At 49.0% G+C, this 15,558-nt stretch overlaps 1 protein-coding gene across 5 annotated transcripts in view; it reads right to left on the bottom strand.

Moving 5' to 3' along the window:
* Positions 1–15,558, bottom strand: part of nrp2a (neuropilin 2a) — a 56,478-nt gene that overhangs the window by 30,378 nt on the left and 10,542 nt on the right. For all 5 annotated transcript variants that reach the window (XM_061798812.1, XM_061798814.1, XM_061798815.1 and 2 more), the window contains exon 3: positions 12,945–13,126. In XM_061798812.1, the coding sequence (XP_061654796.1) occupies positions 12,945–13,126 (182 nt within the window). The remainder of the gene's footprint in view (positions 1–12,944; positions 13,127–15,558) is intronic.

Below are 15,558 nucleotides of genomic sequence, written 5' to 3'. Positions count from 1 at the left end.
CTTTATATGCTTACCGTATAATAATAACTGTATCTTAAAGTGATGAAGTTGAAATTTAGATTTTCTTGACTGCATTTTACCAGCTTGTGCATTACAGAAGAGGAGCGGTTCCTGCCTCTGAAGTTTAAACTTGAGATCAGCAAGTTAATAGCCACATCCAAATGTTTAAAACCGGCATCAGGAGCTCAGACACGTTAAGAGCACATTCCTGCAGCAGCATTCCTACAAGGCACCGGTCTTTAATATCAGGCAGACCTATAAAAGTGGGGGTGGGCTGGCTGTTCCCCCACTACTCCCGTCTGCACTTGATAATGGAAGAGGACCGACCTCATTTAGCCCAGAGCACAAGTGAACAACTTCAGGAGACAAACACTGTATTTCCTGCTTTCCACTGTTACCCACTGTACTTAATGCACAATGTGGTATACCCTTGTAATTGATGGACTACAGACCTAAACATAAATGCTATTTTCTCCTCTGCATTTTCCAAGCAGTTCCTGACGTCATGAGTCGGTATCCAAACACCCTGAAGGTCATCTACATTTAAGCCAGGCCAGGATTCCCCACCCGTCTCAACACACACACACACACACACACACACACACACACACACACACACACACACATGCACAAACACTGAATATTAAAAGCCATCCATCCATCTTCTTCCGCTTATCTGAGGTCAGTTCGCCGGGGTGGCAGACGAAGCAGAGAAACTCATACTTCCCTCTTCCCAGCCGCTTTGTCCGGCGGTTCCTAGTGTATTCGACGCTGAGCCCCTGCCGCATGACTTGGCCTCTAACCCTATATCAAAGGGAGAGCCCAGACACCCTGCGGAGGAAACCCCTTTTGGCCACTTGTATCTGTGATCTTGTTCTTTCAGGCATTAACCACAGCTCGTGGCCATAGGTGAGGGTAGGAACGTACAGTAGATCAGCCAGTATTTCTTCTTCACCCCAACAGATCGATGCAGAGTCCACTGTTCCACAGCCAGGAAAAAAAACACACTACTCCTTTTGAATCTGATGTTTCCCCCCTCTCCAGAACCCCCGAATACACTTTAGTAGGGAGGCTGAGGCGTGTGATCGCCCTGTAGTAAGAGCACACCCTCCTTCTTAATAAAGGGGATCACCACATGAATGAATAACATGCAAAACTCCACACAGGAAGGACTGAGCTGAGAGTTGAACCTGGCACCTCAGAAATGTGAGACAGATGTCCTACCCAGAAGTCCACTGCACTCCTTGCATGCTGGTAATTATCAGCAAGCAGGAAGCGATATCTACAATGAGCAAGTAGCATCCACATGATTGTGAGGTTCTCTCATGTGTGAGCCATGTTATGTGTCTTTGCTCGTTGTCTACTTTATTATCGTCTGTGTGTTTTCTCTTCTTTTGCTGCTAGCATTTTTTTGTTATCTGACATGTGAGGTGTGTGCGTGACAGCTTCTCAGTGTGTGTGAGACCTAGTAACACAGTAGCCTTGTTTCTTACTGGGTCACAAATCAGCAGTCTGGAGTCACGAAAACTTCAATATGAGCACAGCTTGACTCCATGTCTCCCAGCGCAGCGCTCCACTGTGTTTGCATTTTTCCAGACAATGTGCTCCAACTGGTCATTGAGCATGCGCCACACAGAGTGGATAGGTGCCTTCTTTATTTTGCACGCTTATGAAGTAGTCAGATATGCATGAGTGCCTTCTCCTTTTCGTTAGTGGTCATTAGTTTACGGTGTGTGAGCACGCCAAAAACAAGTCTCGGAAGCTCCCTCCGCCACACGTGTAGGACCAATGCAACCCTCAGCTTGGTGGGAGCTATCATTGGTCAAGAGCTGGCACTGGCAAAGGGGAGGGGTCACGCTGTACGCCAGTGCCTAGAGGGTAAGTTGCTGGGTAAAACCCACCCATGTTTTGCACATGGGTGCCCCAGCATTCATCTCCCGTCCTGTCTTGTCTTTTCGCCGCTGTCATGTGCAGTCTGAGCTTTCTCCGTCTTGTCTGCTGTCTGGCGTCTCCCCTCCTTAGCACACAACTCCTGCCGAGGATTCACCTACATCCTCACCTCAGTGTCTTGCGTGTATCATATTGTATCCGCCTGCGTGTCTGACACGTCAACCACTCAGACACACACATCTCTCATGTAACCCTGCCTGAGCTACGAGAGTTCATTGAAGAAAATCTCTCCCAAGGCGTCCGTGTCAGGATGTGTGCAAAAGGCGCATTCAAAATGGGGGTGGGGGAGGTTTGTGAATGAGTGCAAAATCCACAATAACAAAATAAAACAACATGAAAAAGCCCGAGAAAGAAAAACAACATTCTTGCCATGTCACGGGCCAACATGTTTAGGCCTAGCGAGACGGTCTGTGTGAGTCTGACGCCAGTTCCTTAAAGTCAGACATCATGATGATGCTTTTGATTTGGCCCATGGAATAGAACACCATAAATTTAACAACCTTGAACATAGGAAAAATGACTTGTGATCAAACTGTGTGTCCCAATCAGGAGTGCCAACATCTTATTTATGCAGATGCTGATAATACCTTGTTATTTCATTTTGGGGGATAATTCCTTTTGAGCTAATCAGACTTAAACACTGTTTGTTTATTCATGCTTTAATTCACCTGTGCCTTTTTGTTTCTTGGAGGATGAAGAAATACACAGTGTGAGTCAGTCAGGCATATTGTATACTGTAGCAACACACACCACTGTCGTCAAGGTTGAAATCCAATCAATGTGATGGCATTGGAAATTCATACAGTGCATACACACAATGTGTGACTGGAGCCCAGGCAAATGGGATGGGGGTCCAGCTTCAGGGTGTGCTCCTGTCGAGACCCTACACATGTCACAGCAGTGGTCACTAATGCTCACAGAGGGGGACCTAGTGCCCTCAAGTGCTCCCCGCCTTGCATTCAACTCAGGATTGGCTATGACATGGGCCCACACCATTCTAATAGTGGGGCGTTGAGGAACCAGGAAAAGCGGGCTGTACTGGTAAGTCTGCCTCCAGTAGCCGTGGTAACAGCATCAATGGCACGTGACTGAGTGAGGATGGATGACAAATGGATGGGGGCGTTGGGGGAGGGTGTAGTCTCGGATGAATAAAGGGTTAAGCACGCACCAGTGAGAGTAAAGTAGGCCACAACCATATAGGAAGGGGCTTGAGGGTGGTTTTTTTTGGGGGGCACATTTTCAGGGGTTGTGGAGAAGTTTGTGGGTTACACGGTGGATGTGGAACCAATTGTGCACTCCGATGCTCCCTCCGTGGAAATGATGAGAGCACACACACACACACACACACACACACACGCACAGCATACGTGGATGCACATGTTGACACAAACAATCCAATGCTCCCTGGAGTAGTTACACTCATCGCTTATGTAACAAGGTTGAATGAGCCAAACAAAAACAAGTCCAGGCCTCTTTATACTCCCTCGCTCACGTGGCCCGACAACGCCCCCATTGTATCACGTGACCGCCGAATTGGCCCGGGCGGCCCCTCTGCGTCACTTGACACACAGCAAAAATTGTTGCTGCGCGTAGAATGCCGCAGAGACCATCTCTCGTGATTGGTTTGTTTTAGTCACATGCTGTGATGACGTACTCAGCGTGCCCCTTGGTTCTACATACCATCTACGACGCCGCCTTCTTGATCGATTTTGCAGCATAATTAAACGTCTCCTTGAGCCGTCACCTTATCGTGGTCGAGGGGTTTGTGTGTCCCAATGATCCTCAGAGCTAAATTGTCTGGGGCTTCACGTCCCTGGTAGGGTCACCCATGGCAAACAGGTCCTAGGTGAGGGACCAGACAAAGCACGGCTCCAAAAACCCCTATGACGAACAAAATATATGGATCGAGGTTTTCCTTGCCCGGACGCGGGTCACCAAGGCCCCCCTGTGGAGGCAGGCCTGGAGGTGGGGCTCGAAGGCGAGCGCCTGTTGGCTGGCCCTGCTCCCATGGGGCCAGGCCGGGCACTTCCCGAAAGGCTAACGTCGGTGGCCGAAGGCAGGGATCTTGGCGATCCGATCCTCGGCTACAGAAGCTGGCTCTAGGGACGTGGAATGTCACGTCAGGGAAGGAGCCCGAGCTGGTGTGTAAGGTAGAGAAGTTCTGACTAGATATAGTTGGGCTCACCTCCACGCACGGCTTGGGCTCTGGTACGAGTCCTCTTGAGAGGGGTTGGACTCTTTTCAGCTCTGGAGTTGCCCATGGTGAGAGGCGCCGAACAGGTGTGGGTATACTTATTGCTCCCCAGCTCGACGCCTGTACGTTGGGGTTCACCCCGGTGGACGAGAGGGTACCCTCACTCTGCCTTCAGGTAGGGGGATGGGTCCTGACTGTTGTTTGTGCCTAGGCACCAAACAGCAGTTCAGATTACCCACCCTTTTTGGAGTCCTTAGAGGGGGTGCTGGAGAGCGCTCCCGCTGGGGACTCCATCGTTCTGCTGGGGGAATTCAATGCTCACGTGGGCAATGACAGTGAGACCTGGAAGGGCGTGATTGGGAGGAACGACACCCCCGATCAGAACCCGAGCGGTGTTCTGTTATTGGACTTCTGTGCTCATCACGGATTGTCCATAACAAACACCATGTTCAAGCATAAGGGTGTCCACATGTGCACTTGGCACCAGGACACCCTAGGTCGCCGTTCGATGATCGACTTGATGTTCGATGGTCGTGTCATCGGACTTACGGCCGCATATCTTGGACACTCAGGTGAAGAGAGGCGCGGAGCTGTCAACTGATCACCACCTGGTGGTGAGTTGGCGCCGATGGTGGGGGAAGATGGCGATCCGACGTGGCAGGCCCAAACGTATTGAGAGGGTCTGCTGGGAACGTCTGCAGAATCCCCTGTCAGAAGGAGTTTCAACTCCCACCTCCGGCAGAACTTTGCTCATGTTCCAGGGGAGGCGGGGGACATTGAGTCCGAGTGGACCATGTTCCGCGCCTCCATTGCTGAGGCGGCCGACCGGAGTTGTGGCCGTAAGGTGGTCGGTGCCTGTCGTGGCGGCAATCCCGAACCTGTTGGTGGACACCAGCGGTGAGGGATGCCGTCAAGCTGAAGAAGGCGTACTATCGGGCCTTTTTGGTCTGTGGGACTCCTGAGGCAGCTGATGGATACCGGCTGGCCAGGCCGAATGCGGCTTTGGTGTTCGCTGAGGCAAAAACCCGGGCGTGGGAGGAGTTCAGTGAGGCCATGGAGAACGACTTCCGGACGGCTTCGAGGAAATTCTGGTCCACCATCCGGCGTAAAGGAGGGGGAAGCAGTGCACCATCTACACTGTGTATAGTGGGCATGGGGCGCTGCTGACCTCGACTCGGGATGTTGTGAATTGGTGGGGAGAATACTTCGAAGACCTCCTCAATGCCACCAACACTCCTTCCCATGAGGAAGCAGAGTCTGGGGTCTCTGAGGAGGGCTCTCCTATCTCTGGGGTTGAGGTCACCGAGGTGGTTAAAAAGCTCCTCGGCGGCAACCCCCCAGGGGTGAAGAGATTCGCCCGGAGTTCCTCAACGCTCTGGGTGTTGTGGGGCTGTCCTGGTTGACATGCCTCTGCAACATCGCGTGGACATCGGGGACAGTGCCTCTGGATTGGCAGACAGGGGTGGTGGTCCCCCTTTTTAAGAAGGGGGACCAGAGGGTGTGTTCCACTACAGGGGGATCACATTCCTCAGCCTCCCTGGTAAGGTCTATTCAGTGGTGCTGGAGAGGAGGGTCCGTCGGGAAGTCGAATCTCAGATGGTTTTCGTCCTGGCCGTGTAACAGTGGACCAGCTCTTCACCCTCGGCAGGGTCCTCGAGGGTGCATGGGAGTACGCCCAACCAGTCTACATGTGTTTTGTGGACATGGAAAAGGCGTTTGCCCGTGTCCCTCGTGGAGTCCTGTGGGGGGTGCTTCGGGAGTATGGGGTACCGAACCACCTGATACAGGCTGTTTGGTCCCTGTACGACCGTTGTGAGAGTTTGGTACGCTTTGCCGGCAGTCAGCCGGACTCGTTTCCGGTGAGGGATGGACTCCGCCAAGGCTGCCCTTTGTCACCGATTCTGCTCATAACTTTTATGGACAGAATTTCTTTACGCAACCGAGGCGTAGAGGGGGTCCGGTTTGTGGCCTCAGTATTGCATCTCTGCGTTTTGTAGATGATGTGGTTCTGTTGGCTTCATCAGACCGTGATCTCCAACTCTAACAGGAGCGGTTCGCAAGGGTTAGGTGTGAAGCGGCTGGGATGAGAATCTGGACCTCTTAATCTGAGACCATGGTCCTTAGGGACAAAGGGTGGAGTGCCCTCTCCAGGTCGGGGATGAGATCCTTCCCCAAGTGGAGGAGTTCTAATATCTTGGGTTTTTGTTCACGAGTGAGGGAAGAATGGAATGGGAGATCAACAGCGGATCGGTGCAGCGTCTGCAGTGATGCAGACTTTGTATCGGTCCGTTGTGGTGAGTAATAAGTTTCCTCCGCAGGGTGTCTCCCTTAGAGATAAGGTGAGAATCTCGGTCATCCGGGAGGGGCTCAGAGCAGAGCCGCTGCTCCTCTGCATTGAGAGGAGCCAGATGAGGTGGCTCGGGCATCTGTTTAGGATGCCTCCAGGACACCTTCCTGGAGAGGTGTTCCGGGCACGTCCCACCGGGAGGAGACCCAGGATACGCTGGAGAGACTACGTCTCTCGGCTTGCCTGGGAACGCCTCGGGATCCCCTCGGAAGAGCTAGAGGAAGTGGCTGGGGAGAAGGAAGTCTGGGCTTCCCTGCTGCCCCCGCGACCCGACCTCGGATACGCGGTAGAAAATGGATGGATGGTTCATGTTCATGGATGGAATTAAACGTATCATCTGGTCATCTAGGTCCATTTGTTCTCGCAGACTCTGTTCCATGGTCGACATTGTTGTTGCTTTGTTCCTTGTTAGGGAAAGGAACGTACAAACGGCTACCAGAAATGGCCAAAAAATGCTGAGGAAACTCCATCCTGTGGTGTCCTAGCCAATACCAGCCGTAGCGACACCCCGACTTGGAGGTGAGCTGCAGTACATTTTAAAAACTGCGCGTGTGGGTTGCGCTTGAGTATAAAGGCAAACTGCGTGCGGGATAGACGCAGTGACATCAGCGTGGTCGCCGCCCGCGCGAGTATAAAGAAGCCTCCAGTCGTTCGTCAACGCTCGATGAACACACACGCACACACACAAACACACACAACCCTCAAACAAGACGACCAGTGTCTGGCCCTTTGAAACAATGTGTCGGGGTCGGCCTGAGCTCTGAGCTGTGCTGTCTAGATGTCAACACACACACATACACACACACACACACACACACACACACACACACGCACTCGTCTCACAACACATGTAATGGTGTGCTGAGATCTTGATCTGTAACAAGACACGCCCTTTAACAACACATGCACTTCAAAGAGCCTTCAAACTGATTATGAAGGAACCCAAACACTTTTTTTGGGGTATTGAATTTAAATGCAATTACTTTCACTCTGGTGAATAAACATGTCAGCATGGAAAGTGGGATACGTGTGTGTGTGCGTGTGTGTCTGTGGGGGTGTGTGTGACTGTTTGCTGCCTCATCCCACTGCTGGAAGCCAAAAACCTATGATGATGATGAAAGTACTTTATTTTAGTGTTTAATTAACACACATCCTAAATTATCTTCATCATCATCGTTGTCATCGTCGTCATCGTCATCATTGTCACCATTCATCCTGTTGTTGATTTGTCTCTTGCCCACCCGAGTCATTTCCCACCACCTCTGCCATTTTGACTCCTCGCCATCTCCATTCTCGTGCATTTATCACTCCGCCTACACATTGAGACATATATCATGCTGAGTGGAAACACCCACACGAGCGGCAAGCAGACGCCTACGTGTGCTCACAGTGACACACATCTCCTGAAGGCTTTAAATGTTTGTTACAATCTTGTTAAAACCATAGCCTACACATGTTTATGTATAAGGCTGGATTTACACTGTAGGTCCAAGGGCCCATTTCTAATTCAATGACGATTTTAATGTACATTTCAAGTGCCACATACAGTATCTCATATGGCTGACACTGACAAACCACACAGATAATTCCACAAGCATCCTCACGAAGCACTTACAACACAGAAAAAAACACTTATACATAAATAATACAAATACTAAACATACCATTCAGTTGCCATGGGCGGACTCTTGGATCGATTAAATGAGGGTAACCTCAGCATTATTCCACAGGCTGTAGGCAATTATTTTGCTTATTTAATTACCGGCACAGCTGTCATCGACCGCATTTAGATTTAATCCGCTATATGCAAAATGTCACGTGACCAAACCCAGAAAACGGGATAGCTGACTTCTTGTGTATGCTACGCCAACGAGCATGTCGACAGTTTGATTACATGCTTGTTTGATGCTCAATTTGCAAAAATTTCGTTTTCTTTATGGCTGGTGTCAAACTCAAGGCCGGGGGCCGGATGCAGCTCGCCACATAATTTTATGTGGCCCGCGAAAGCAAATCATGCTCGTCAACTTCCGTGATTTTTGCTAAAATCTTTACCCAAATTCCAAATTGTCATAATAATAAACAATAATGTTGAGATATTGCATTTTTCTGTTACCAAAACCTTCTTCTACAGTAACTTAAACAATATTTGAACGAACTATTATCCTTGTCTTCTGATTTCAAAACTAGTTATCACTCAATTTGTTGTGTAATGGTAATAATATGTTTTGGTGAGGCAGCACGGTGGGGCGACTGGTTAGAGCGTCAGCCTCACAGTTCTGAGGACCCGGGTTCAATCCCCGGCCCCGCCTGTGTGGAGTTTGCATGTTCTCCCCGTGCCTGCGTGGGTTTTCTCCAGGCACTCCGGTTTCCTCCCACATCCCAAAAACATGCATTAATTGGAGACTCTAAATTGCCCGTAGGTGTGAATGTGAGTGCGGATGGTTGTTTGTTTGTATGTGCCCTGCGATTGGCTGGCAACCAGTGCAGGGTGTAGCCCGCCTCCTGCCCGATGACAGCTGGGATAGGCTCCAGCACGCCCGCGACCCTAGTGAGGAGAAGCGGCTCAGAAAATGGATGGATGGATGGATGTTTTGGTGATGATTAAACATTTATATGGTTTCAATGTTCTAACGGCCCTCTGAGGGAAATCATAACTACAATGCGGCACGAGACAAAAAGAGTTTGACACCCCTGCTGTAGGCAAAAGTTAAAAACCTATACCATTTATTTATACAAATATGTTATCATATATGTAAATAGAATCATAGATCGGATATTGTAATCTTTGGGGGCTCTATGTTTAAAAAAGACATTGTAGACATTGAAAGTCCCTACAGTTGCTTTTTTTCTGGCTTCCTTCCCCATTTACTCGAACCTGGAGAAAGTGCGTAGACCTGTTTTGCCAAATGTGGAAGGATGACACGCATATACCGGATTGTCTATAAAAAAACGCAGTAAAGTACAGATATGGAAAAATTATTTTTTAAGTTCAGTAACAAAGTATTTGTAATCCGTTACATTACAAGACTGCTGGTGACTGCAGTATGGTTGTAGACATCCGGCTCACTGACACTGGTCTCAGAAGCTTAAAACATACCGCCATTTTGAGTAACGGGTAAAGTAATGCGTTACTTTTCACCTCCCCAATGGTGTGCGTGTATGTGTGTGTCACTCACTTTCACGTTTACGTACACACACACACAAACGCACGCACACCCACACACAGACACACATAGTTGCCTTCATGGACCATAATCGGCATCCATCTATCTATCAGTTAAGAGTCTTTAGAGAAGTGTAGTGAAAATGGTGTGGTTGTTTACCTTTAGGTACTTACTGTACTGTGTTGGCATGTCAAGTCTGTACGAAGTTGCTCATTTAATGTGGCTTCAACTACACTAATATTGAAGTTATTGGTTCATGTTGGGGGACTTCATTGCTCACGTGGGCAATGACAGTGAGACCTGGAAGGGCGTGATTGGGATCAGAATCCGAGCGGTGTTCTGTTGTTGGACTTCTGTGCTCATCACGGATTGTCCATAACGAACACCATGTTTAAGCATATGGGTGTCCATACGTGCACTTGGCACCAGGACACCCTAGGTCGCAGTTCGATGATCGACTTTGTGTTCGTGTCATCGGACTTGCGGCCGCATGTCTTGGACACTCGGGTGAAGAGAGGGGCGGAGCTGTCAACGGATCACCACTTGGTGGTGAGTTGGCTCCGATGGTGGGGGAAGATGCCGGTCCGACCTGGCAGGCCCAAACGTATTGTGAGGGTCTGCTGGGAACGTCTGGCAGAATCCCCTGTCAGAAGGAGTTGCAACTCCCACCTGCCAGAACGTGTGGGACTCCTGAGGCAGCTGATGGGTACCGGCTGGCCAAGCGGAATGCAGCTTTGGTGGTCGCTGAAGCAAAATCTCAGGCATGGGAGCAGTTCGGTGAGGCCATGGAAAAAGACTTCCGGACGGCTTCGAAAAAATTCTGTTCCACCATCCGGCGTCTCAGGAGGGGAAAGCAGTGCACCACCAACACTGTGTATAGTGGGGATGGGTTGCTGCTGACCTCAACTCAGGACGGTGTGAGTCGGTGGGGAGAATACTTCGAAGACCTCCTCAGTTCCACCCACACGCCTTCCTATGAGGAAGCAGAGTCTGGGTTCTTTGAGGTGGGCTCCCCTATCTCTATCTCTGGGGTTGAGGTCACCGAGGTGGTTAAGAAGCTCCTCGGTGGCAAGGATGGGATGAGATGCCTCTGCTACATCACGTGGACATCGGGGACAGTGCCTCTCGATTGGCAGACTGGGGTGGTGGTCCCACTTTTTAAGAAGTTTTCGTCCTGGCCGTGGAACAGTGGACCAGCTCTACACCCTCTGCAGGGTCCTTGAGGGTGCATGGGAGTTCGCCCAACCAGTCTACATGTGTTTTGTGGACTCGGAGAAGGCTTTTGACCGTGTCCCTCGGGGAGTCCTGTGGGGGGTGCTTTGGGAGTATGGGGTACCGAACCCTCTGATACGGGCTGTTCGGTCCCTGTACGACCGGAGTCAGAGTTTGGTCCGCATATCTGGCAGTAAGTCGGAGTCGTTTCCAGTGAGGGTTGGACTCCGCCAAGGCTGCCCTTTGTCACCGATTCTGTTCAGAACTTTTATGGACAGAATTTCTAGGCAAAGGCGAGGCGTAGAGGGGGTCCGGTTTGGTGGCCTCAGAATTGCATCTCTGCTTTTTGCAGATGATGTGGTTCTGTTGGCTTCATCAGGCCGTGATCTCCAATTCTCACTGGAACGGTTTGCAGCTGAGTGTGAATCGGCTGGGATGAGAATCAACACCTCCGAATCTGAAACAATGGTCCTCAGTCGGAAAAGGGTGGCGTGCCCTCTCCAGGTCGGGGATGAGATCCTGCCCTAAGTGGAGGAGTTCAAGTATCTTGAGGGAAGAATGGAATGGGAGATTGACAGGTGGATCGGTGCAGCGTCTGTAGTGATGCAGACTTTGTATTGGTCCGTTGTGGTAAAGAGGAGCTAAGCCAAAAGGCGAAGCTCTCAATTTACCGGTTACAAACAGCCGAAATGAGTTTCCTCCGCAGGGTGTCCGGGCTCTCCCTTAGAGATAGGATGAGAAGCTCTGTCATCCGGGAGGAGCTCAGAGTAGAGCCGCTGCTCCTCCACATTGAGAAGAGCCAGATGAGGTGGCTTGGGCATCGGATTCAGATCCCTCCCCGGACGCCTCCCCGGTGAGGTGTTCCGGGCACGTCCCACCGGAAGGAGACCCCGGGGACGACCCAGGACATGATGGAGAGACCATGGTCGAGATGTCTCTCGGCTGGCCTGGGAACGCCTTGGGATCCCCTCGGAAGAGCTGGATGAAGTGGCTGGGGAGAGGGCAGTCTGGGCGTCCCTGCTAAAGCTACCTGCGACCCAACCGCGGATACGCAGTAGAAAACGGATGGATGGATGGATGGTTCATGTTGATGACATGATTCTGTAACTTGTGTGGCATACATTACCTAGTAATGGGTACAGTTAAGCTAATGTTTTTTTTTTGCACTGATGATATTCCTGCCACTTGGCAGCTGCAGAAAGTAACTAAAAAGTTACTTTTTTTCCAACTTAGTTAGTTTTGAAATCAAGTATTCAGTAAAGTAACTAAGCTACTTTTTCAAGGTAACTGGGGCAACACTGTACGAGATAAGAACTAAATTCTGCATTTTGAAGTTTGTGCTGGCTCTTTAAATCCTTTCAAAACATTGTAAAGTCAAACCAAATCACTTGAACACGCCAGTAAATCCTTTAGCTGCCTCAAGGCCTCCTGACCATTTCACCTCTTCACACGTACACTCAAACACAAATCACAAAACAACCACACCTTCAAACTGCACGTCACCTTGTGCACTTCAGCAGCCTCCAGAAAATTCCATCTTGGCTCATGGTCATCCCCATCAATCTCCCTGCCTCAGCCTTTACCCATAAACCTTTGACCTAACCAGGTCAGACTCCTCCCACTGCAGACGCCCATCCCCTCATCACCCTAGAGAAAATGGATTTCACTTCAATTAAGCAAGCATTCTTTACATAGTTTTAGGCAGCTTAAAGTAGTGAATAAAAGCTGACTTTTCACTCTTGTGTTCCATATGCATGGTTGCTTCTTTTGGTTTTAATTGTTGAGGAGTTCTGGGGAGCAAAGTGTTGACCAATCCTTGGTTCTAGGCCATTAACCCAGAGCAAAGAAGAGGAGTGGAGCACAAAAAATCATTAACTTAAGTGTTAGTGTAAAGACTTTCAGACACTGAGACAAACGATAAACAAGGAGCAGCTAAATGTGTCCACCTGTGCCTGTACTTAAACTACCTTCCTTCTTTTGAATTTTATATGAAACACTCCAACTGGAGGAAGTCTCGCTGTCAAACGAAATAGATTTTTAAAGGGATCCATCACATTAGTGGCAGCTGACTCCTCACCTGTTTTAAAGATTTCGTAGCGCAGAGAGAAGCCGGCTCCTTGGTGAGCGTAGTCAGACACAAATCGTATCTGGAGGGAAGGACCCGATGATATGATTGGCGGCGGTGCGATGTTGCTGCAGTGCCGACCCAAGACGTCTGCATTTTCAGAAGTCCCATCTCGGATCTCAATGAAGTCGTACCTAATTTAAAAATATGGGGTGGGGGGGGGGGGGGGGTAAAAAGAAGAGAGGTTAAAAGTTTCCCTGACCAGGGTCACAGCAGGAAGGGATTATAACGATGGCACAGAGATAAGAGAGCTTTGTTAACTAGAGACAAACAAACAAGTTATGGAGTTATGTAATGAACAGTGCTGATAAAAAAAACAGAAAGGTATGCAGAAATTTACCATCTGGGGTTCACCACTGGACACAGTTTGCACTGTGGAGGCAAAGCATTGAGGAGCGCAACCCCCATGCCAAGCTAGAAGTAAACATATTAGCCACAGACTTGGCTCTTAGTCAACGAATGGGCATCAGCTGCTTCACATCCGCTGCCTTGATTTAATCTTCAAGTCACAGCAGACATCACAGGAAAACCCCAAAATATTGACCATGGAGAAAATCAAGAGGCTGGAATCTCTTTTCACCCTCCCAGCTCTGTTTTAGGTGGCGGAAAATTATTCTTGGAATACTCAGATTGAGACTTTACTGACTTTGATTGGGGGGGGAATTGTAACATATGCTAAAGTTTGTCAGGCTGGGATATTCAGAAGCATCTCCTCTTCACTATTGGGCTTAACTAAAAATACTAGACTTTTGTATTGGCGCATTTTTACCTGGCATTTGTCACTCTGTTAGCAAAAATGGCCTTAGGGTAAAGGGTTACCTTTGGCATGTGCTTGAAAGCCTGCAAAGGCCTTTTGTGAACTTTTTTTATTATTATTTTTTTTTAACCAGGCATTAGGAAAAAAATATTTTTTTAAATGCGAGTTTATTTGTGGACAGAGCCTGAGTGAAGCGATGAGTGTTGGATAATTCATTAAATGGTTGGTGGTTGGGGTGCTTTGGGGAGAAGATTGGCAGGGGCATTATCGGCACAAGGGATTAAGCAAAGAGAAAATTAGGATAAATAAATGTAAAGACTCTTCAGGTGCTCAGGCTCACAGTTCACTGTGATCTTTGACCCGCCAGCTCACCCTGAACAATAAAAGCAAATTCTTCTAAGTGTCGGGGCAGAGTGTGCGAGGGAAACAAAGACTGGCCCATCCCAAATTAGCTAGCTCTTTTTGGCCCGCGTCCAACATTGCATTAACAAAAATTGACGCACACACACACACACGCACACATATGCACACACACCCACACACACACATGCACGCACATGGATGACGTTACCCCTTTTGGCCACCCAGATGTGGTCACATGAAAGAGGAAGAACAGAAACAATGGAATGGTGTGTGGTTGTTGTACTGCAACAACACCAAGCTACAGCATCAGCTAGTCCAAATGCATCCACGAAATTTGACTTGACAATCTATCCATCCATCCACTTTCTATAGCGCTTATCCTTGTCGCGGGTATGCAGGAGCCTATCCCAGCTGACTTTGAGTGAGAGGCCAGGTATACCCTGCACTGGTCGCCAGCCAATTGTAGCTTGACAGTCGAGTTGGAAGTTATCATTTCACATTGATTCCTAAATTGTTGCTTTTGTATAAACCTTGCCAGATCAAAAAAGGAGTTGACAAAAGTGAAATCCTCAAAATTTCCATGCCAAACAGTACAACTGTTGTAATTGAGGTGGTGCAACTATGAGTAATAACATTGTAATTCTGCTTCTGCGCACATAACCACATCTCGAAATGGGCTCCTGTGATGACGCCGCGACACTGAGCCTGAAACGTCAGCGATGTGTCATTGATGAAATTGACGCTCAGGGCAGAGGCCACTTTTAGGCACTGGAACTGAGATGAAAAGGTCATAACCTGAGATTAGACAGGAAGCACATATAATTTTGTAGCATTGAGGCTGAATGGTTGCAGACTTATGTTAAGTGCAAAACACACTCTTGAGGAAAGCACACATGCACGTACAGACAAAGGCAGGAGAGCATTCATGTTCACAGCACCATTTTGCCAACAGTGAGGATAAAAAGCCTGTGACGAATCTAAGAGCCTAATTAGATTTTAATTGATTTTGGAGTGGGTCTCTATGTTTTTTCGCACTTCCCCGCCCTCTGTCTCACGCTCTCCTGTTGTGGATTAGCGTCAGTGAGTGAGTGTTCCTCAGACGTGATTATTGACCGATGCGCTCAGCCTCTGATGAATACATGCATGAGTGTCTGACACGTCTCCGGCACACACTTGAACACATTCCAGGACCCATGACACATTCGTCTTACGCGCATACACTAAGACCCAATCCGGGTCCAAAAGACATCTGTATCGCTCCATTAACTCCCCAAATCCCAGTCTTTTGTCAGTCAGGCAGAATATATGTGAGCCTGTACTAGACTCAGGAGGCAATGATCGGGTGGAGGGCAACTAAAAGACCAGAGAAGACCAGTAGATGTACACGATGTGCACTAGTCGGCTTTTCCGCTCATATATAACGCCACCTTGCCCCCATAACAACTA

Source organism: Phyllopteryx taeniolatus, chromosome 1, assembly GCF_024500385.1.
Source record: "Phyllopteryx taeniolatus isolate TA_2022b chromosome 1, UOR_Ptae_1.2, whole genome shotgun sequence".
Classification (NCBI taxonomy): Eukaryota; Metazoa; Chordata; class Actinopteri; order Syngnathiformes; family Syngnathidae; genus Phyllopteryx; species Phyllopteryx taeniolatus.
The sequence above is the reverse complement of the archived record's forward strand: the minus strand, read 5'-3'. Positions and strand labels throughout refer to the sequence as shown.